Source organism: Heterodontus francisci, chromosome 9 (assembly GCF_036365525.1).
Source record: "Heterodontus francisci isolate sHetFra1 chromosome 9, sHetFra1.hap1, whole genome shotgun sequence".
NCBI lineage: Eukaryota > Metazoa > Chordata > Chondrichthyes > Heterodontiformes > Heterodontidae > Heterodontus > Heterodontus francisci.
Window position 1 is genome coordinate 85,055,411 of NC_090379.1, and position 24,722 is coordinate 85,080,132.

At 41.4% G+C, this 24,722-nt stretch overlaps 1 protein-coding gene across 1 annotated transcript in view; it reads left to right on the forward strand.

The window, feature by feature from the left end:
- ryr3 (ryanodine receptor 3) overlaps positions 1-24,722 on the forward strand; it is a 423,842-nt gene that overhangs the window by 207,549 nt on the left and 191,571 nt on the right. The window contains exons 47-57 of the mRNA XM_068038163.1: positions 2,574-2,676; positions 2,913-3,033; positions 4,371-4,540; positions 5,124-5,344; positions 9,770-9,860; positions 11,356-11,496; positions 12,737-12,900; positions 14,058-14,136; positions 16,499-16,588; positions 22,165-22,302; positions 23,500-23,565. Of these exons, the coding sequence (XP_067894264.1) occupies positions 2,574-2,676; positions 2,913-3,033; positions 4,371-4,540; positions 5,124-5,344; positions 9,770-9,860; positions 11,356-11,496; positions 12,737-12,900; positions 14,058-14,136; positions 16,499-16,588; positions 22,165-22,302; positions 23,500-23,565 (1,384 nt within the window). The remainder of the gene's footprint in view (positions 1-2,573; positions 2,677-2,912; positions 3,034-4,370; positions 4,541-5,123; positions 5,345-9,769; positions 9,861-11,355; positions 11,497-12,736; positions 12,901-14,057; positions 14,137-16,498; positions 16,589-22,164; positions 22,303-23,499; positions 23,566-24,722) is intronic.

Below are 24,722 nucleotides of genomic sequence, written 5' to 3' on the forward strand. Positions count from 1 at the left end.
TTCACTTTTCAATCATTTTAAGAAAAGCAAGATAAAGATTGGGACATACACATGGGATTAAAGTAGAAGTTGAAATATCATAAACAAACTTTAAAAAAATCAATCTTTGTTATTTAAAAAAAAATGGAATTTTTAAAATACTATTCTGAGGGAGTGACACTCCATATTTGTAAAATTAACTTTTCTGGGCCAGAGAGGTTGTGTGTCTGTAATTATGTTTTAGTTACTCATTGAAAATTCAGTTACATCTCATTCAACAAGGCTTGATACTGTTAATGCTTTTTAACAGTGAAAATGGCGTGAAAAGTTAAAGTTCACGTCAAATCACAGACTGTGTGTTGATTGCATCTGCAAAGACTGCAACAGAGCATCCTGTGGAGGAGCAGGGTATCACTGACAGCAACTTCTGGATTTCTGCTTTTAAATTCTCAGGTGTGGCTGCCAGATGTTGCTCATTTTTGCACTGTAATGATGAGTGCTAACAGGCTCACCGTCAATAGTTCCACGAATTCCAAGCCATTAGAACTTTCAAAATGTTGTTCCTGAGGTATGAATGACAATTTCAAGGAAGTACGTATTGCCCATTCCTAGCTACCTTGAGAGCATTAGGAGTCAGCCATGTTATTAACCTGCCCACATGGGTGGGGATAGGTCAGGGAGGGAATGTGTTGGGTAGGAAGTTAAAACTGAAAAAAAAAACTGGATATGGAGAGGTAGGACTCTTCATTAACATATTTAAATCAGGCTCTCAGAGTAAATTTAACAGTTGTGTGGATTTCCCAGGGGTCAGGAAGCATTGCAATGAAAGGGAAAAGGGAGCTGCCAGCTCCATAAGGTAAGTGCCTTTTACAGGAGGAGCAGGCATACTTCTCCCATCCCCCAAGGAAGCTCTGCCAAGTGTAGCCGTTGCCAAGGGTCCTAAACTGTGATCTCCTGTCATTAATCTTCCTACCCAGCACCCAGTCAGCCTGTCAATTTGGCTGGCTGCCAGGCAGAAAATGGGGGGAAAAAATGATAATGAGGTCCACTTGTTAAATTCAGCAAGATCTTCACATCCCTGGTCTTGCTGGGCTCTTTGTCTGTCTTTGACTTCCCCCACTCCTTTCCTGCGGCCCCCCCCCATTTAAAAAGCAGGGCCAGATCATGAGATTATAGTGGCATGTATGCTAAACCAGGTACGGTGGCAGAACCCTTACTCCTAAAGGATATTAGTTAGCAAATAGATTTTTTACAACAGCCTGGCAGCTTCCATGGTAATTGTTTTCTGGGGCTAGCCCATAAATTCCCAGGATTAATGAATTCACTTGCAATCTTTGCCACAATGGGATTACTCACAATTTCTGGATTACTAATCCAGTACCATAACAATGAGGTGGGATTGGGTCCTTTCCCAACTTTCTTTACTATGGTCTACAAAAGACAGTTTCCTTAGGCAGTATCTGCTATGAACCATGCTTGTACAGCATGTGATGTCTTCAGGGTTAATAGTCCACACTTTTATTGCTGGATTATACTGACTATAATATGTGATGGTCATCTTAATCATCAGCTCTGACCATGCTGATTTCCCAGTGTTAGACAAGCAGTGCATGCCTGTATAGCCTCGGGATTGCTTGGATTTTACGCCTCTGGCCACTTCCAAGTGCTCAAGGGAAACCCCCTGGCAGGACCTAAAGCTGGCACCAGAGCCAAGAAAATTTGTTTACTTTTTAGAAACAAATATACATTGAAGCAAATGAAATCAACTGATGATATTATTGTACTTAACTTTCATCAGTATGCTAAATGCTTCTGAATCCAACAAAACAAATCATTTTGGAATTCTTATAGGATCAGATAATATAGTCTTGGGACCTGTTCTTCGGGTGTTGTATGTACCTGTAGAATGGTGAACTGACCTTGTGCTATAATTTCTGGTGCTGTTAATGTGTAATGTTTGCAGGTGGAACTATGCTTGTGTGACATTTCACGTTACCACTGCCGCCACCACCCACACCCTCACCTCCCTACGTAGTAAAAGCTTTTCCAGAGATTAGTTTTGAATTTGCTTTCCGGGCATTGAATCTTGCACATCAGGAATGTAGATTGGGAATTCAAATGCTGAGGTTAGCAGGCCCTGCAGAATTTTCCATCTATTTATGTAATGTTTAAAGTTAACGCCTTGAAAAAGGGTAGCATTCATGATACAGGAATCATGATTTTGTTGCAGAAGCATAGTTGGCTATCATGAAGCTGCCTTATTTGCTGTTAAGTTCATCCTAATTCACTATCTCGAATAATGTGTTTGCACCCACAAACCTAGCATTGGTGTAAAACCAAATCATTTTGCACCAGCATTAAACCTTTAGTGTAAATCATGTGTAGGCATAACGTGAAGTGTGGTGAGACTCCCTCTTCCATGGAATTTCAGTTCACTTTGCTCTGGTGCACAATTAGGCTCTGAAACTAGATTCATGCTATGTTTACACTGTAATTGCAGCATTAAAATGAAGAAAAAACAGTTTACACCAGCATTACAGTTATGGTGTAAATGTACCCTAAATGGTTATTTAAAATGAACTCTTATTTAACAGTAGTGAAGAAGAGGATGAAGAAATTGTGCACATGGGTAATTCTATCATGTCCTTCTATTCTGCTCTGATTGATCTTCTGGGCCGATGTGCTCCAGAGATGCATGTAAGTAATTACCTTTTAGAAATATATTTAGTGAGTTCATTGAAAGTTTATTGAGGGTTGAATTAATGTTAAAGTATCCATGTTTAATATAATTTAATACCTTTGAGATCTGTGGAAGGTGGTAGTAGTATATTACATTTGAAAGTCCTCAGTCTGATGTAATACAGGAACACTTTTGCATTTTGAATGGATATTCTTTTTGTTACATGTGAACTGCTATTTAACTATTGTATCAGCTAATCCAAGCAGGCAAAGGTGAAGCTATTCGAATCCGAGCAATACTTCGTTCCCTGGTGCCAACTGAGGATCTGGTGGGCATTATTAGTATACCACTGAAATTGCCAATTGTTAACCAAGGTATGCCATATATGCTGATGTAATGATGTAAAGCACCTTTTCTAAAGGTTCTTTAATACAAACCAGAAGATTTTTCATGCTGTTCCTTGTGTGAGTCAGAAGAAAAATTATTTTATGATGACAGGAGGATTATGCCATATCTTATACAATGTATTATAATATGATAGATTGCAGACAAAAAAAACTTTCCCTCTATTCTGACTTTTTAATTTTCTGTGTCACTCTCTCTGCTATCAATCTTGTTTTATTTCTTTTGCACATTTTTCCTATTATGCTGCCTGTATTACAACAATCTAGCTAAGAAAGGGGAAATCAGCCAGACTTCCAACTCCTAGTTGCCATACCTTCTGGAAACTCCTGTGTGTACATCATTTGAGAACGGGATTGGGCTTTGTTGTGATGCCAAACCCTCCTCCTCTATGATTGAATATCCTGCCAACACTTAGGGCTGAATTTTATGACGCCTCCAGCATCAGGGGTCACGTGGAGGGGCCCGGAAAATTCTTCCGTGAGAGGCCCGCCACGACCTCCGATGCTGAGAAGGCCCCGCCGCATTTTACCAGCAGCGGCGAGGACTCGGTGCGAGCCCCCCGCCACTCAGCGGTGGGGCCTTCATTTAAATATTTAAATTAATGAATAAACATGCAAATCAACTTTGGTTGTGGGGATGGTGGGAAAGCATTTAGGATCAAAGGGAATAAAGTTCGGGGGGAGAGGTTGTGAGTGAAAACTCACTTTTTTGGGGGAGATAGGACAAAATAATCATTGTGGGGGTGGGAGAGGGGATTGGAAATGTTAGTAAAATTTTATTTCACTTTTTTTACAACCCTGTCTCTTTAAACATTTAAATGGCACTGAAGAGCTTGAAGCCCATTTAAAAATGACACCGGCACCTGTATGGTAGTGCTGGCGCCGTTGCTGGGGATGGAACAGCCTCCCACTCTACGTCATCAGGGCGGCCGCCCTGCCCCCTCCATTTGAATGAGCCCCACGTGAAATATCGCGGGGGCTCAGTGACAGCACATCCCCGCCTGAAAGCCGCCGACTTCAAAACGCGCCACCGCGATGTGCGGCGCACTAATAAAATTCAGCCCTTACTGTCTAGGCTCACGTATGAAGAATTGACACTTTAGGTGAGGTGACAAAGGGTGACTGTCACCTCTGAACCCATACCCCAAATAGAGTCAAAACTAGAGGAAGGGGGGAAAAAGATTTTGATGCATAATTATTTATTGGGATTGTAATTTGATCATTTTTAATACAGTACCTGAAAAAAAAACTATCGTCAAACTATACTGTTGCACAGCATTTTGAGGCTACATTTTGTGCTTTGGTAGATGGAACTATTACTGAGCCATCTATGTCCGCAAGTTTCTGTCCTGACCACAAGGCACCCATGGTACTGTTTCTGGACCGTGTTTATGGTATTCAAGACCAAAGTTTCCTGCTTCATTTGCTGACAGTTGGATTTTTACCTGATTTAAGAGCATCTGCCTCCCTTGAATCAGTAAGTAAAAGTGATTATTATACATTGTAGCAAAGCTGAGCATATTTGATTTCCTGTTAAGTCTACTGTTCCTGCGGACAGTTAATATTTGTCACAGTAGATAGTGCATTATTTTTAGATGACTGTAAACTCCTCATGTGCTTATTAAATTGGCCAGTGGTTGATACATGAATGAATGTTTTTAAAGAGAGGTGATGTATGTTGGACTTGATTCAAATTAATATCCAATATGTTGTACAATAACAGACAAGAACAAATACAGCCAGAAATACATACTTAATGGGCTTTGCTTAGATGAGAGGCATTTAAGGGATTTGAATTGGAGAAGAAAGTCTGTTTTAATCAACCTAAACTGAATCTGTAGAGCATGCTTAGTTAGAATAATTTAAAATACTGTATTCCTAGTCATATGATTAATATGTCTTTGAAGAAGCGGTAATTATCAGAGTGACAATGTTTGATTATAAGTGGAAATGTGAAATATCCTGATTCCTGTGCTATATAAGCTCATGGATTTAAACAAAAACAAAATTAGTGTATATTGTATGCTTTTCTATGAATAGTTGCTTTTCTATTCCAACAGGCTGCTTTAAGTACTACAGAGACAGCCCTTGCCCTTAACAGATACATCTGTTCAGCAGTGCTTCCACTACTTACGAGATGCGCTCCTCTTTTTACTGGGACTGAGCACTTTGCCTCTGTGATAGACTCCACACTGCATACAATCTACAGATTGTCCAAAGGACCTGGTCTTACCAAAGCCCAGAGAGAGTCAATTGAAGAATGTTTGCTATCTATATGCCGGTACAGATATCTTCACTTTTATTTTCAAGACTTTAGAAACACTACTAGCAGTCTTTTAGAACTTCCATATTTTGAAGAACACTATTTTCTAAAATGTTCAGCTGCACTGCCTGGACAGTAACCTGGCAGAATGGATCACTCACCCTTCATAGAACTTGCTCAGTTTTTGTTCTATTGATTTCAGTGGTGATCCAAATAATCCGATTTTAATGTTTAAAGTGTGTTTTTTCCTGCTGACCTAATGCATTGGAAGATTGGCAGAATTTAGGATTTCGCTTCTTCCCATGTTTGACTCCTGTCTTTCGTCCATAAACTCCAGATAGAATATGTGGGCTTTTGAGACTTGATAGGATTGTACAACTTTAGAAACATGCATTATATCAAGCATGTTATGATGTGATTGAATTATCATAACTTACCAGGATTCTTTATCCAAATTTGAAACCAATGAATACTACCGTGACATAACCAGAACCCTCTATTTGCTTACTAGCTGCATCGTCCTCCAACAATACTGCCATCTGCTCTAAAGGAGCACCAATTGTGATACAGCAACATTTAGTGACATCTTCCTCTTTTGGGATGATCACAGATAACAATAATAATAAAAATTTGCATTTATAATAACCCCTTTAATTTAGAAAAATGTCTTGAGGTGTTTCCCAGAGGCGTATTTAGATAAAAATGGATGATGAAACAAAAATGCAGCTGTTAGGATTGTAAGCTTGATCAAAGAGGATTTAAAGGAGGGTCTTAAAGAAGGAAAGGGAGGTGAAGAAGCTTTTTGTAAGGGAATTCCAGAGCCTGGGGCCTAGATAGCTGAAGGCACTGTGAGGGGGTGAGGGGTGCAAATGAGATCAGAGTGAGAGGGGTGGAGACTTTGTTGGTGGGGTAGTAGTTGTAGGGCTGTAAGAAGCGACAATGCAGTGAGAGGCAAGACCATGAAGGGATTTATACATGAGGATGAGAATTTTCAACTTGAAGCATTGGGGAACTGAGAACTAATATAGGTCAGCAAATACAGGGGTGATGGCTGAGCAGGATTTGGTCCAGGATAGAACATGGTTAGCAGAGCATTGAATAAGCTAAACTTTGAAGAAGGTGGAGAATGGGTGGCTGGTCAGGAGAAGATTACACTAAAGTCTGGAGGTGGCAAATGCATGGTTGAGTGTTTCAGCAGCAAATGGGCGAAAACAGGGGCAAAGGCGGCTAATGTTATGGGGTAGAAGTTTTTGCGATGAAGAGGATATAGAGTTGGAAGCTCGAGGTCTGGTTGAACCTCAGTCAGTGGCTAGGAAAGAAAATGGAGTTATTGCCATGGTACAAAGTTTATGACAGGCCAAAGATGATATCTTGGATCATCCTAGTACATAGATGGGGGAAGTCATGTTTCGTCCTTGAAAACCTCTATTAGGTCACCTCTCGCCTTGAAACAGGGAAGGTTAAGAAATGATCTAATAGAGGTTTTCAGGCTGATGAGAGGTTTTGATGGAGTAGATAGAGAAAAAATATTCCATCTGGCTAGTGGATCAGTAGCTAGAGCTCATAGATTTAAATGATCTAGAAGTGAGATAAGGAGAAATGTTTTCACTCAGAGCATTGTCGGGATCTGGAACGCACTACCTGAAAAGTTGGTGGAAGCTGATCTCATAAATAATTTTTAAAGGGAATTGGACAGGTACTTGAGGATGAAGAGCTTGTAAAGTTACAAACAAAAAGAAGGAATGTGGGACAAAACACAGCTGCTCTTTCAAAGAGCCAGCAAAGGCACGATAGGCCGAATGGTCTCCTTCTATGCTGTAGGTTTCTATGATTCTTTCCAAGTCTAGATGTCACACAAGGAGCCTTACAGTAGAAAAGCCATGAAGGGATCAAGAGAGGTGGTGGAGAGGTGCAACTTTATCATCAGCGTATATGTGGAAGCTGACCCCATATCTGCAAGCACTTTCAAAGATCTATACACATGAACCCCTTGATCCCTCTGTCCCTGCACACTCTTTAGATTTGTGTCATTGAGCTGAATTTTATGGCAAGTTTCGGGACCCCAACATCAAGGCGAAAAGTGGGCCCCAGGCTCGCAGTTGCTAGCAGCGGGACTGGTTCGGTGATTTTATTGCAAGCGGCCTCCTAATTGCCTGAAGGCCCACAGTCCAATTAAGGATAGTGGCAGGCTGCTGATACTGGGCCAGCAGCTCTGAGGCCTCAGCAGCACCCCATGGCTATCCCGAAGGCCTTTTTGTTCCTGAGTCGAGTTGACTTCTGAAAGCCAACTGACTGTGTCAGCAAGCACACAGATCAAAAAACCAACTGATACCCCTTGCGTCATCTATCTCAATAGCAATGTGGTACATATGGGATGTCCTGTATAGTTGTTTAAACTAATTATTTCCAACTCCAAATCTTCTCTTTATTCTGGGAAATCAAGTGAATAATTTAAACCCCTGATTGTGGCAGCTGCAGACATACCGGGCGGAATTTTCTGCCCACGGCGGGGCTCCCGGTGCCGGGCCAAAAAGGCAGTGGGAATCCTGCCTCGGCCAGCTGGAGCAATGCATCCCCCCCCCCCCCCCCCCCTCACCCCCAGAGTGATTCTATGGCGCTGGGTCAATTAACAGCCTGGCGCCTGAATTCCCGTCCCTTTTAAAGACTGGAATCCTGCCTCCGAGCTGCCGTCCAATCACAGGGTCAGCACCTCAGTGGTATCAGCAGTGCCACTGGGAGAAATGGTCGTTGATGGTACTACAGAGGCCTTGGACCCAGGCTCAGTACTGGAGACCTGGAGCTCAGGTAAGTGAGGTGGAGGGGAAGGGAGGGCATTAAGTACTGGGGAGGGGCTACAGGAAGGTGTTTGTCTGCTGGTGGGGGCCCTCCATGGGCCACAGATTTCCCATGGAGGGGGCTCCCACACCTCAAGCCCGCAGGGTGGTTGCCTCATTTTACTGGACGACTTCCTCATGAGGCCAAGGCCCCCTCCACCCCGGCCCGCTGCTGGCTTAATTCCAGCAGCGGGAGGAAAGAGGTCCTTATGTAGCTGTTAATAGGCCTCTCAAGGTCCTCAATTCGCCTCTGGGTGGGAAGGCTGTCATTGGCCTAACCTGCCCCGACAAAATAGTGTTGTGACAGGGAGGTGGCGGGTCCTCCACTCCCCTGCCCCCCCCCCCCGCCCCCTCTGTTACCCCCCCACCCCCCCCACCTCCCATTGCAATTCTGTAGGATCGCCCCACCTCTGAACCCCTTCTCAGGGGATCCCATAAAATTCAGTCCACGGTCTCCATCAAGAAGTTAAGAGGGGTTCCCAATATTACCTTACTAAATTATCATGGGCCACCCTTTGATTTGTAACCACCCTAGGCTTGTTTGCCAGTTTCTCAAACCAAGTGTCTTGGGGAGATGGTGGCGTAAATGGTAATGTCACTGAACTAGTAATCCAGAGGCCTACACTAATGCCCTGGGGACATGGGTTCAAATCCCACCACAGCAGCTGGTGGAATTTAAGTTCAATTAATTAATTTTTAAAAATCAATTAATTGATAAGATATGGAATTGAAAGCTAGTCTCAGTATTAGTGTCGTGGTACCATCATCAATTGTTGTAAAAGCCCATCTGGTTTACTCATGTCCTTTAGGAAAGGAAATCTGCCATCCTTACCTGATCTGGCCTACATGGCCTACTCCAGACCCACAGAAATGTGATTGCACTTAACTGCCCTCTGAAATGGCCTAGCAAGCCACTCAGTTGTCAAGGGCAATTAGGGATGGACAACATCCTTGCCACATCCCATGAATGAATAAAAAAAATTTCTCACCAACTTTATTCACCACATTTCTTAGTCTGCTCCTATCTAACATGGTACTACTTCCTTCTCTAGTACTATCCAACACTCTCACTCCTTGGTGCACTTTATTCCTCTTTTCTACTTCTTGGTGCCTTTCACCCTGCAATTTAGTTTAAACCCTCCCCGACCACACTAGTGACCCTTTCCATCTCTGCTTCAACCGATATTTTGTCAGCATCCTCCTCCTTAGTAAACACTAATACAAAGTACTGATCAAGTATTCTAGCTATGCCGTGCACCTTGGGAAACTTGAGGTAACATTGTTGGGTAGGGAAAAGAAGCCATTGCCAGAGAAAATCTGGTCAGGTAAGAATGCCCTTTACAATATTTTCAGAAAGTATTTATTTTGTCCATATTTTCTCACCTCTAGGTCTTTGAACACTATGCATCAGCATAGCCAAGAGGACTGACAAGTAGGGTGGTTGTGTAGGAATGATGAACATGAATTTAACTACTTGCAAGCCTTGGTTCTATCTCACCCATGTTGTAATGGTTCAAATATGTGAATGATTTCAATGATATATCTAAAGAATCTATATCTACATATGTTTCTCTGGAATATGTAACTCTCATTTTCCATTGTCCTGCAGGCACCTTCAACCTTCCATGTTGCAACCACTTCTTCGTCGCTTTGTTTTTGATGTTCCCATTCTTAATGAGTACTGTAAAATGCCATTAAAGGTATTTGGAAAAGTAGTCTTGCATTGATAAAGTGTGCACTTGAAAGTATTTAATTGAAAAGTAATTGGAAGTCATATTCGATGAAGTCATATGTCCAAGTTATCAGTGAAGGATTGCTATTCCAAACTGATAACTTCAAAGTGTCAAAATTGGACAGCCTGTTAGTATAACTAAGATAAATATGTCTGCAATATTGATATTCTGACACTGATGTCGCCACATTTACAAAGTATTCTGAAGACATCTAGGCCTGGATTTTCCAATCCCGCAGAAATCTCAATGGGTCTATGACAATGTAGCCTTTGTACACCACCACACTACCACCCCTGCCCCAAACTGCCTACCTCCTCCACTCTCACCCCTGTGGATCTTCCAATTTTAAACTAATTATAGTATTTTTGATGGAGTCCTTGTGGTATTTCCGGACCATCTGGGTTGCCCACCTCGGATGAGGAGAGTGAAATCACTGTGCTACTTGTCCAAGTGTAGAGTGACTGGTGGTGCCAGTTAAAAATAAAATATTTCCATCTTTAAAAAAAAATAATTTTCTAGCTTTGCATCAAGGGCTTTCCCACCCTCCAAATTGTAAAACCCCACTCCACTGCCTTCACAGGGCTGAACCTCAGGTAAATAATGGCATTTCTGAAAAATACATTGGATGCTGTATTATTCCGCAATAAGATTTAATTTGTGTGAACTGATACAAGTAATCAACATTTGCCATTCACTTCTAAGCAGGAAAGTCAGTACGAGGTGGTGGAGACTAGCAGAACAGCCACACACCTCCCCTGTTCATAGAAAACCAGAAAACAGGCAATAAATTTAGGGCGGCGCAGTGGTTAGCACTGCAGTCTCATAGCTCCAGCGACCCGGGTTCAATTCTGGGTACTGCCTGTGTGGAGTTTGCAAGTTCTCCCTGTGTCTGCGTGGGTTTCCTCCAGGTGCTCCAGTTTCCTCCCACATGCCAAAGACTTGCAGATTGATAGGTAAATTGGCCATTAGAAATTGCCCCTAGTGTAGGTAGGTGGTAGGGAAATATAGGGACAGGTGGGGATGTGGTAGGAATATGGAATTAGTGTAGGATTAGTATAAATGGGTGGTTGATGGTCGGCACAGACTTGGTGGGCCGAAGGGCCTGTTTCAGTGCTGTATCTCTAAACTAAACTAAATGCTCAGAAAATCTGGGCCTTAGATTCCGAACGTGATCACCATATTAACAATTCCTTTGTTTGACTTTTGGAATATTGAACTTCAAAAAATTAGAGATTAGAAAACCAACATTCTACAACTACAAATTGACTTTATTATGAGCTACAGTGTGGTAGCACATACAGCTCTGTAACATCTAATGTACATTTTCCAAATGCACAAACCATAATTTCCTATTGGTAGCACGTATTCGGTCCAGTAGTATCAACTTGTATATTTTTTAGATGTTTTTCTTCTGCTGTAATATTTTTACACTATTAGTATTATTTTCTTTTATCAATTATAGCTTCTAACCAGCCACTACGAGCAGTGTTGGAAATACTATTGCTTGGCATCAGGATGGGGCAGTTATGGAAGTGCGTCTGATGAAGAATTACACCTCACCAAAAAGTTGTTCTGGGGAATTTTGGATTCACTCTCTACAAAGGTAAGAATACCTATACTTAAGGTGTATCAAAAGTTGTCTAACTATCAGGGATAAAAGAGATGAAATTGAAAGTCAGGCTCTCAATTAGATTTATCATGTGTGTAAACTTTTTTAAAAATCTACTCAGTAGGGGTCCTCAAAAATTGTAAAAGTCAGCATTGAAAGTTGTTGAAAAACTAAACTCAAACTTTCAATGAAGGTCAGCGATTGTTCGGGGGGCAGTTATATTGGTTCTTATATTCGGAAACAACCCATTATTCGTCTTGTCTAATGTTGTTTTCACATATCATTCAGTGTATTATTATTATTGACATTTTAATGTTTCCCTAATATCTTCATTTATATTTCTCTCTTTAACATCCCTTTTTATGGTAATGAAGATTTATTGTGCAGAAGTTACTGGTCACATAATCCAAGGTTTATGTCAGTTTTACCCTGATTTTTATATCACTGTTGTATTTCTAATATTTTGTTGAATGCATGTTAAATGAAGTTCGTTTCTGCAGTTCCTCTTTATGAAATGAAAAAGCTGCTTAAATGTTATTTATACTTCTCACTATCTTAAAGACCTTCATCATGCCTCCTCTGACTTATCTTTTCTCCAGTAAAAACATGTTGAGTTCTGTGAGTTTCTCTTTAAAAGTTAAAACTCTAAGCACCAGAATGATGCTTGTTCTTCACTAAACTCTGTACAAAGCCTTGCTATGCTTTCAAATGTAGGATCCACAAAGTAGCACACAATGTGGCCCCACCATTAATTCTCATGAGGATAGAAGAACTCCTCATTTGACATATAATCAAATACTTTTGAGATATTGCCGAGTAATTGATTAACTTGTTTGTGGCAGCTTATTGTTGAATGATTATTTACAGTGATTGAAGCTGAGCAAAACTTAAAAACAATGAATTAAAGTGGTATATGAGGATTACTATACAACAGTTGATGTTAGAAAAATGATCATTTTATCTATTTATCCAAATCATTTTTGTCTATATTGCATCTTTCTGCATTTGAAATATTTAAACGACCAAATTCTTCTTCCATTATTCCATTTCCTACTATAAATGCTATATGAGGAGCAGCTAACAGATCTGAACACTGATTTGTGTTTGTTTGCAGTTACATTTTGTATTATTGTGTTTTCACTTTTATAAAATAAATATTAGTGGCCGATTGCTATAAACAATCATGTGATTTTTTTCCTTGTGGCCCTCTAATGAGTCCCTATCTTTCCTGCAGAAATATAACCCTGAACTCTTTAAAATGGCTTTGCCGTGTCTGAGTGCTATAGGAGGAGCTCTGTCACCCGACTATGTGGACTCCACTTTTTCAGTTGTGTTGGAAAGACAGACTTCAGTGGATGAAGAAGGCAACTTTGACCCAAAACCTATCAACACTTCTAAGTATGGAACTAGAATGAATAACTGCAGTTTCCTTTAAATGTCGTTCCCATACAATTAAACCCTACTGTTTGTTGCACATTTTCATCTGTTCCTTTACTGAACATAGGTTTGGAAAAACATCTCTAAGTTCTCTGGTTATGTGCTGCTACACATCACTTCACATTAGAAGACAATTAGTAAACATTGGACTATTTAAATTGATCTATTAGAAAAATCCAATTTTGAACTTTGTACCAACGGTTTTTGTCAAATAGTAGAACAGAATTATCACAAATTCTGAAGCACAGTGTTTCAACAGGCTGAAAATTATCTATTTTGTGTGTTTTTATATCAATAACTCCTGATGCATTCCTTAAAGAGAGTTTTTACCCTTAGTACCTCTTTATAGTCAAACAATTTTATTGTAATTTCCTACAAAATCTTTTATGTTCAAATATTTCTAGAATTCTTTTAATTTTTTTTGATGTTATTTGAAATATTTTCACTGGTGGAACAAGTCTGTGGGAGTTATTGTTTGGTGTGTATATATACAAAAACATTCACAGATTTTTCTGTAAATCAGTGCCACTTGGAGTTACTTAGCAATCACTACAGATTTTCAAATATGAAAAGGAGAGGTAATGTTGAAGGTAGTTCAAACGCCCTTAAACTCAGTCAAGCCATTTTATGTATTTGTATAAAAACAATAAATGGCTGGAGTCCTGTTGTGTATATTTAGATTTAGATTTGGAGATACAGCACTGAAACAGGCCCTTCGGCCCACCGAGTCTGTGCCGACCATTAACCACCCATTTATACTAAGCCTACACTAATCCCACATTCTTCATTATTGGAGGGAATGACTTTCGTCAGAAAATGTATCAAACTGAAACTTAACTGCTGAAGTTAAGATTCCTAAGTACTTTGTGTCATTCATGAACACCTACATCCCACCAGCAATGAAATTAAATATAGAATTACTACTCCAACCAGAAAATGCCTGGAACAGAGTAGATCTTAGCCAAGTTTGGTAGTCTTTCACTAGTCTCATTGAAAATAGTTACAAAATGTTGTTAAACCTAGTTATATAATAAAACCTTTACAACTTAAAGCTCTTTTTAAACATTTAAACATATTTAAAGTGGACCTTTTGAAATATATTTCCTGTTGTATTTCAGTATTTCAGTTCCAGAGAAGTTGGAGTATATTGTCAACAAATACGCAGAACATCTACATGAGAAGTGGGCTTTTGAGAAGGTAATGATCTGAATCATGGTTTTGATTTTTTTTTTACCATTTTTTTCAGAGAAAGGAGTTGGAAAAGAGTTACTTTTAATGTTGAGATTTCAAAGCAAAGTGTATTCTCAGATGTTTTTTAATAAAGGCACCTCCATGACAGATATTTAATATGCTAGTGGTAGTTGTTTTCTCTCTAAAAAAATGGAAAACAATAAGTAATTCATCAGCTTCTCTCAAAACAAAATTAGAGCACATGGGTTTGGGACTAACATACTACAGTGGATTGAGAATTGGTTAACAGACAAAAAACAGAGAGTAGAAATCAACGGGCCATTCTCAGGGTGGCAGGCTGTTACTAGTAGGGTAAGGCAAGGATCAGTGCTTGGGCCCCAGGTGTTTGCAATCTATATAAATGACTTGGATTATGGGAATCAATTGTAATATTTCCAAATTTGCTGATGACACAAAACTAGGTAGGAATGTAAGTTTTGAGGAGGATGCAAGGGGGCCTCACGGGGATTTGGACAGGCTAAGTGAATGGGCAAGAACATGGCAGATGGAATATAATGTGAATAAGTGTGAAGTGATCCACTTTGGTAGAAAAAACAGAAAGGCAGATTATTTCTTAAATGGTGAGAGGTTGGGAAGTGTTGATGACCAAAGAGACCTGAGTGCCCTTGTTCATGAATCACTAGAAGATAGCATGCAGGTGCAGCAAGCAATTAAGAAGGCAAATGGTATGTTGGCCTTCATTGCAAGGGGATTGAGCACCGGAGTAAAGATGTATTGCTTCAATTGTATAAAGCCTTGGTGAGACCACGCCTGGAGTATTGTGTACAGTTTTCGTCTCCTTATTGAAGGAAGGATATATTTGCCATAAAGGGAGTGCAACGGAGGTTCACCAGACTAATTCCTGGGATGGCAGGATTGTCTTATGAGGAGAGATTTCAGAAACTGGGCCTGCACTCTCTCGAGTTTTGAAGAATGAGAGGTGATCTCATTGAAACCTACAAAATTCTTACAAGGCTTGAAGGGTAGATGTGGATAGGATGTTTCCTCTGGCTGGTGAGTCTAGAACCAGGGGTACACAGTCTCAGAATAAGGGGCAGGTCATTTAAAACTGAGATGAGGAGGAATTTCTTTACTCAGAGGGTGGTGAATCTGTGGAATTCTCTACTCCCCAGAGGGCTGTGGACGCTCAATCATTGAGCATGTTCAAGATAGAAATTGACAGATTTCTGACTACTAATGACATCAAAGGATATGGGGATAGTGGGGGAAAATGGCATAGAGGTAGATGGTCAGCCAAGATTTGTTTGAATGGCGGAGCAGGCTCGACGGGCCAAATGGCCTACTCCTGCTCCTATTTCCTATGATTCTATGATCCTGTGATAAATACCACACACCCATTCTGTTGCAAGGTCTTTGATCCCTTTCCAGCTATGAGCAAAAGATGTTAAAACACAAAGACAGAGACACACAGGGTGGTAGTCAGTTTTTAAGAAGGAACTGAGGTAAGAAATGCTGCAGGACATTAAGAAGATAACTTATTTAAGTCAAGTTACATCGCCCACTAATAAAGGAAAGGGTAATGTGTGTATTATTTTTGTTTTGTTGCGTGAAGATGAGTTGTACTGATTTGAATTAAGAGAGTCTGATCGTAATTGCTGTTACACGTAACTGTGGAATAAAGCAACTTATCAATTCATATTAAGCCCTGGCTCACCAAGCATTTGCTCAATCCGCCTTTGGAGAGATTGAAGGATTATGTATGTGATAGGCACCAATGTCCAGTTCCCATCACAAGGGGGCACTGTTGTTACCCCTGGAGTCCGTATCATGCACGTAGGTAAAAGGGAACATGAGTCAACTCCCTTAAAAGTAAGATACTTATGGGAATTGACTGTTCCATTGAACCCGAGAAGGTGTCCACAGCAAATCCAAATTTGTAGCCTAATCTTTTTCTGTCATGAAATTAACATTACTGTCACCTTTGCTGTTATCTAACTATGATTGAACAGATGTTGGAAGCCAAATAAATATCAAATTCTAATAAGGGTTGTGTTGTACAGAGATAGTTTTGTGCATTTTCTTTTGGCGTTAAGGGCCAGGAGCAATGTTTGTTCTGCCAGAGCTGGTAATGGATCAGAAGTAGCAAATGTACATTGAAGATAGGAGGAATGAAAAGAATGCTTTAAAAAAAATCAAGTACCAATTTAAATTTGAGGATTTGTAATGTGTGGAGTAAAGTAGAAATCTAAACATATCAAAAAAGAAAGAAAAATATGCTGGACTGCTTGTGATGTCTAACTTTTATCAACTGCAAAGTCATGATCTGTATTTCAGCTCAGGAGCTATAGTTTTGTTTTTTGTTCTATAGCTGCAAAATGGATGGACATATAGTGATACAATCAATGAAAATATGAGGACTCATCCATTACTGAGACCTTATAAAACTTTAACAGAAAGGGTAAGGGATGTTAATCTGTGTTTTTTATTGATAATAGGTTGCATTGTTTTAGTTGGTTAAACTGCAGCAATACTACGACTAAATCTTGGCTCTGGCCAACTTGCATCTAAGCTCTCAGACTCCTTAAGTGAGGGTTATCTCTATTGAGAGAAGTGTGAATTCCATATCAGGCAAAAAAACCCCTTAGCTGCATGGATTTCTCAATAGTTTGGCTTGGAAACGCTGTAGCACTGTGTTCTATACCTGGATGACCATAATTAAATATCTCAAATAAAATTAACAAATGAGTAATTCTATTTTTTTTTTATCATAAACACCAATGAATTGTATGTTAACAGTTTTCTGGTACATCTAGTAATGCACTAGCTGATTGTTGGGCACTAATGTAGTTAGAAGATGCAGATGCTACTGTTATCTCTGACAGCAGAGCTTGAGAACGTGTGCCAGTTCTCTGACCCCTGAAATTGAATTGCTGGCATAAGATTCACTGACCGTTAATTGATAATCATTAAACCATCATTCAAAACAGAAATGTTTACTGTAACAATTAAAAGGGTGCATTTTGCTTCTGGCAAAAGTTCAGCTATTTTATTTTCGACTGATGCTTGCCATTTATGACCACTATTTTTTTTTAATCTCCCTATAGCTGTTGTCCGTCTTGTGATGATCATTTCTTGCTATTAGACATGCAGAATTCTTGTATTTTGAAATAGTGATATGCAGTTATGGCTGAAGCCTTAAAGTATCTTGAATGACTGATTGATTGCTTCTTTTTTCCCCAATGTAAATTGCAGGGAATTGGATTGGTGTACATTAGAGCATGATTTATGTTGAATTGTATGTTTTTAACAGCACTGCCATTAGTACACTGAATTTTATGAATTGCTTTTCATCGTGTAGTGAGTTTCTTTGGCATTAGTTTTCACTGGTAATGCCAGGTCAGATGGAATAAAAGCAGGGTTCATCCATACAGTGCTAATCCACATTTTTTTTAGGCTGAATTTTGTTTTTGCTAAAGGTATAATGGTATTTTTAAAAGCTTTAAGGCCGCAAGAGTGGATTCCGTAGTGATGTCGGCACTACAGGAGTCCCAAAGAGAAATAATTGCAGGCAGAACACTTCCAGCCACCTTCTGCTCAGCCTGTGGAGCACACTCTGACTGACAGGGCGCTAGGGTGGGTGTGCAATCCATGCGCAGGAAGCATGCAGAGTGGATAGATTGCAACATCAGTCAGCCTCCCTGGATGATTTGACACATGTTCTTCCCATTTGGACCATGCGGGTCCAATTAACACCCTCGCTTACTCACTCACAGCTGAACATTCATTCAATTGCATGAGGGACCCCCCCTCCCACCCCCATCCAACTTGCAGGTGAGGTGATTTTGACTCACTGTTGCTCATTTCAAAGTTCGTGGAAATACTGTGGTGTGTTCTTGGAGGAGTTTTGTTGACTTGTTAGTGTTATGTTTTGCCGGGTTGCTGGATATATATATATATATATCTGATTTATCTCAGAGCAATGCAGACTGCAACGGTTCAAGAAAGCAGCTCACCACCACCTTCTCAGGGGCAATTAGGGATGGGCAATAAATCATCATCTTCCATGAGGAGATGTTCCCTAATTCGTGGAATTGAAGTTTTCCCAATTAATTGGTCATGTATTAGTTTGTTGGTTAGAGTGTCGAATTTACATGTCAATGCCAGTTGCTGCAATGCTGTCACGTATTGTTTAATGGACTCATCACGTCCCTGGGATCTCTGGCGGAATGCGTATCGCTCTAACATCACGCTTTTCTTTGGCCCGAAGTATTTTTCGAGAGCACTTACCGCCGTATCAAATTTGGACGTCTCTTCTGTGTGCTGTTCGATTATGCACTGGCCTTCTGTTCCAAGACAATATACGAGTATCACTTTCTTCCAGATCGCTGCTACATCTGGACTTTATAGTCTTCTTTCTTACTACAGAGAAGTAGGAGGAACCGGCAGGTGGCTTTGCCAGAGTAGCAGGATTCCAAGTGGTGCAGGGAACCAACAACTGCACATGCGTGGCTCTGTGGGTCCCGCATTTAAATGGAGGGATGTAGCGGAACTGCAAGGGCATCCGTTCCATCAACATGCAGTTGGTGTGTGACCATGTCCAGGACATCATGTTGGTGAATATCCGTTATCCTGGCAGCAGTCACATTGCCTTCATCCTGAGGCAGCCAGCCATTCCTACTGTTTTGGGCCACAAGGCCGAACCAGAGACTGTCTGCCTGGTGACAGGGGATGCCCTCTATATGCCTGGCTCATGTCGCTGCCTGCCACTCGACCAGACAAGGACACCATGTCTATAATGAAAGTTATGCAGTCACAAGGAATATCGTGGAGCAAATCATCCGCATCCTGAAGCAATGGTTCTGCTGCCTGGAATCACTTGGGGGAGCCTCCAGTGCTCACCAGAGTGGGTGTCCAGGTTTGTGGCGGTCTACTGCATCCTCCACAATCTTGCTATCATGACAGAGCAGCCCTTGCCACCAGTTTTTTGGAGACCATCTCTGGAGGAGAAAGCAGGGAGGAGACATCCAGGGCCCCTTTGCTCCAGATGATCTGAGACTACAGTTCCCTTAAGATATCATCCCGTCATCACCATTGCTCCAAAACTCCCCACCTTCACTTCATCTTGGCCAAAATCCTGAAATAAAAGCCACAAAAAAAAATAACTTTCCATAACAACTTTATCCAACAGCACATCCAATAATACATAAAAAACTGAACTATTCACCCTTGTGACTCCCCTTATTGCCTGTCTTGTAGGTGCCTTTGCCTGGCCTAGTGCTCCTGCACAGTGCTACCCCAGTGGCTGCAGCATGGCTGTTAGATGGCTGCTGACTTTCATTGGTGAGACTGCAGATGGCCTTGCAGGACAACTTCAAGCAGTTGTTAAACTTGAGGGCCCAGTTTCAGACTGCACCACCTTGGCAAGGGTGGCAGCAGTCTGGGCTGGGTGGCTGAGAGGCAACTTCAAGGACACTGGTGGAGTGGCAGTGATAGGAACATGAATGCAGTCATCCTGAGAGAGGACAGCAATTTAATATACCAGAGAGCCACTGGTACTCACTGGTACACCCCAGAGTGGCACATCAGTGATCCTAGTAATCTGTTGGAGCACAGTTTGTTGGACTGTCACAAGACAAAAGGAATGTCCCTTTGAGCACTGAGATCTGCAGCCATGCTAGCAACAGTCTGAACCTGCATGGCACCAAGCATAGATCTCATGACTTCAGTCTGAGCTGCCATTGTAGCACTGAGATGTTGGGTGGCTTCCGTCTGTGCTGCAATGAAAGCTGAGACTTCGGGTACCAGACGCTGCATCATGACTGGGTCCACAAATGCTGTCATGGGGTTGGCCACCATTTCCACACTGGAAAGGATGGGCTGCGAGCTCTGTGTGAAGCCCTGTGTTAAGTTGGAGCTAGACTCTTCCATGCTCCCCTACAAAATGTCTGGCAGATCTGCCAATGCTCAAAGCATCTCTGTATTCATGCTCTTCAGCATTCTCCTGTACGCCGCCCCATTGAAGCCCTCATCTGAATCCCCTGCAGAAAAACTCATTTGCCATTTCACCTTCTGGTGAACTGGCACACAACCCATCCTTTCCCTCTGGCTTCACTGCAGCCCACTTGTTCCCGGTGACCCATCACCTGCAGATCCCGAATCCATACCAAGATACATGCAGTGCCAGTATCTGAGCTGGTGACTGTGATTAGAGGTCTGGTGCTGCTGTCACCTTTCATCATGAGGCTGCAGTGGCTGGCCAGGTGACAGTTTGTGTGTCTGAAAGCATAATTGCAGAAAGGGAGGGTTGAGGTGAGGTAAGGGGGGTGGGTAGCAAGCGAGGCCCATGCTCGCCCCATCTATAGCTTGCATTTCATGCAGCTAGCAGGATGATGGTGAGGTAGGATTTGAGGAGGGGTGTCAGGCAGGAACATACCATCATCCTGATTTTTCTTGGCAACAACAGATACTACAGCCTCTGTCACTTCTGTTCCCATGATGCAGAGCACTGTCTCCTCCAGAGGGCTCAGCTGATACAGGCTTACCTGTGTGCCTCCAGTTCTGCTTTGCTGTCTCCTGTTATGGACCACTTTGTCCTGCAAGAGACAGGGAAGAATGTCAGTGATTGTGTTGCACTGTGTTTAGGAAGCTGCGAGATGTGGGTGTGAAGCTGGCAGCATTGGAAGGTGTGTGAGGGGGAGGTAGAACATCTGAATGTTAGGCCTGCATCCTGATTGCTGATAGGTGAGTGATGGGGATGTTGTGCGTTGAGCGGCATGAGAGGTTGCTGGACTGGTGGCTAGGAGATATCCTTTGAAGATGTATTCACTGACCTATATGAGGTCATTGAACTTCTTGCAGCACTGCATGCAGGTCCTTGAGACTCCAGGTATTGACTTCCCTGGCCGCCTGCTCCCATTCCCTTCTCCGGGTGTGCCTTGAGGGCCTCCTGGTCCCCTTCAGAAGCTTTGTTTCTCTCCTCCTTTCCATCTCCTGTACTAATGCCTGCAGCACCACATCGGAAAACCTGGGAGCCTTCTCTCTTGCCAGTTGCTGCATTTTCTATGTTTATTCTTGTAGATAATTCCTCACAGTCTACAACAGCGTCTGTATAATGCGTGCAGTTTCCCTTTAAGAGGCTGCCTTTAAGATGTGGAAGCCTAACTGAAACACATGCTAGCTATGCACGCTGCTTGGCCCACTGTTGAGTGTGAGCAAACCGCAGTACTTTTGTTGCTGGACTGCACGCTAACATCATTGAAATGAGGAGGCAGTACAAAGTTTGCCTGGTGTGTGCCTCAACTGGACTGGACTCAAATAGCGAGACTGAACCTAAAAGTAAGAGTACTTGAATTGTTCCCTTAATTCACTTGTTTTGCAAACATTAACCACCTCTGTAAAAGTACAGAGAGAAATCTCTCAGTTTCCTTTGAAAACAACATCAAATCCTTTTAAAAATATATTTTGATTATTCTTAAATGCATAAAAAATGCTGGGATAGAATATTTATTACCAGGCAATAAATGTTTGGCAGCAGCAGTTATAAAACAGTTTTGCAAGTTTTATTTTAGCTATTTAACTATTTTAAATAAATATAAAGTTATTTTAGAGTTTGATAGTTTTTGACTCGATGTTACTGGCTTTTGAGCCAAACCACCCTCATTGATTAGATGGTGGTCAAAACATCCTGAGGCTAGATCACATGAAACAATTCTTTGCTACAGTGTCAGCTGTTAGTCACATGTGTTGTGACTGTTGTTAATACAACAGCAATATAATACAGGATTGACTATTGGAACATTTTGGTGTTTATTGGGGGAAAAATTCACTTCACAAAATTACTGTCTGTGTTACTACTATAATAGAATATCCTAACCCTCAGAACAAGTTTTGAAGTCCATGTTTGTATTCTTGAAAAATATGGTACAGGCTGTGACTATTTGGCACTTATGGGGAGTTACACAGTGTTCGGAATTCATTCTGCACATTTGCTAATGCAGTCTTAAATAGGTGACATGAGCAATTCTTCAAATACAGGAAAAAGAATTTTATCGCTGGCCAGCCAAGGAATCTTTCCGAGTCATGCTGGCTTTGAATTGGAACATTGAAAGGACAAAAGAAAGTGAGGCCATGATCCAGCACCTGGAAAGTGAGAAATTGCGCAAGATTTCTCAGGTACAGCAAACCTCTTCCATGGTCTATTTCATCTTCTAAATTTGTTCCTAGAACTTCATTATGATATATTACAGAAAAACTTCAAGGATTTCACATTAAATTCAATTTTTCATATAACCTTTTAGTATGTTTGACTTGATCATACCTTTATATGAGGCATTTATCTGTAGATCATGGATTTGAATGAATCTATTAGCCACCCAGCAGACACTTGCTCAGCAATGATTTTATTACCAGTTACCTTGCTGAATTAATATGCATTAGTGTTTTCCCAAATTATTCAGATATATTAAACTTGATATTAAACCCCTATGATGGGAAGGGGATGGAGGGCGAGTAAAAATGAAAATATCAGGAACAAGGCCCAACCCTGTGCTTATATGCCTGACCTTTTGTACAGCAGTGGATTTCATGGTGTCAGTGTCCTGATGCGGCATGACAGCAAACTTCATTAACATATTTAAATTGCGCTTCCACAGTGCAGTCGGGAGCCTAATTTAAATTTTATCAGTACTGGTCATGTTTCCCAGGGAACAGGAAACCCAGAGTGAAAGGGATGCGGGAGCTGCCTGCTCCACAAGGTAAGTACTTTTTACAGCACTCCTGGGCCAGGGGCAACAACTGTGCTTCTTCAGCCTACCACCTGCTGCAACCACTGACCTCCCCCATTGCCCCCCACCAAGCCCCAATGTCCCATTCCTTTCATCTAGCTGATCGTGGCCAATCCCATCCACAGCCCCAAAGCCTTTCTTTCCAGGCCGTGATCGCCATAACCTTCCCTCCCCCCATATTGTCTGGAACCATCCCCAGCTAGGGCCTCCCGCCCAACAGCTGACCACCTGATTGACCATCTGCCTCATGAGAAATGAAATAAAAAGATGGTAAACATGTCCTGCCGTTAAATTCGGCAAGAACCCCATGTCCCCAGCCTTAGCAGGTTCTTCGGCTGTTTCCAGTCTCCCCGGCACCCTCCCCATCTCCACGTTAATATAGGGGCCATTAGATCTCACTGCATCCAGACCATTTTCACTTCATACAAATGATGTCAAGTAATATAAACAAAATAAATAGTTTGAACGTTTTTATTGAATATTCTGTCAGTTGTAATTGTACATGTGCTTTGATGTAAATTATTCCAATTTAAAATTAAAATGATGCTGTATTTGTGGTGGTAATTTCTCGTATTGTTTCTTGAAGGTTTCAGGAGGATACACCCCTGTTCCCGTTGACTTGTCTAATGCTTTGCTCTCCAGAGAGAATCAGGTTAGTAGCATTTGATTGAGTTTTCTCAGAGACTACCCTCATATTTTCCTCTGCCCTCCATCTACCGAACTGCTTCTCAAATATTGCACTATGATTCGGGCTCTCTTCACTTTCATTTTTAAACAAAAGGCTTGATGAGAAAGTTTCCCAAAAAAAAACTCATCTCTTTTAAATATTTTACTCTCAGTTATACTTGAGCTAGTGAAACCCAAGTCCTGAGCACTCTAAATTGCTTGCTGAAATTTATGTTGTATGCCCACTATCCTGTTAACCCAGAACTTGTAAAGTTTCATCATGCAATGCCAATTTGGAATGGTTAAAAAGACAGTTTACATTTATTTTGATATAGATATATTGACCAATCCATGTGACATTATGAAACTGGCTATGGTCAACAGTTGCAGTTCTGTTGCTGAAGAATTGCACACCAGAACTAGCCATTCCCTTAATTAAGCTATTCCAATGCAGCTACGATGTCGGTATTCACCCAACAGTATGGAAAATTGACCAGTATAATCCTATCCACTCTAAACAGAATAAATCTAAACAACCAGTTGCCACCCTATTAGCCTCCTCTCCAATCAGCAGCAAAAAGATGGAAGGAGTCATCGACTGTGATATTAAATGACACCTGCTCACCAACTTTCAGTCAGTTTCACTAGCCTGCTCTGCCTCGACACCTTTTCACAGTCCTGATTTAGAATGAACTTAAGAGCTGAATGCCGAAATTAATATAAATGCAACATTGAAATGAGTATACCACCAAGGAGTCCTTGTAAAACTGAGGTCAGTAGAGGTCACAGAATGTACTCTGGGTGAGGGACTTCAGTGTTCGTCACCAAAAGTGGCTTGGTAGCACCGCTACTGACCGAGCTTCCCGAGTCCTAAAGGACCTAGCTGCTAGACTGTGTCTGCAGCAGGTAGTGAGGAAACCAACAAGAGGGAAAAACCAACTTCACCTCGTCCTCACCAATCTACCTGTTGCAGATGCATCTGTCAATGACAGTATTGGTATGAGTGACCACCGCACAGACCTTGTGGAGACAAAGTCCTGTCTTCACATTGAGGATATCCACCATCGTGTTGTGTGGCACTTTCACCGTGCTAAATGGGATAGATTTCGAACAGATCTAGCAGCTCATAACTGGTCATCAATG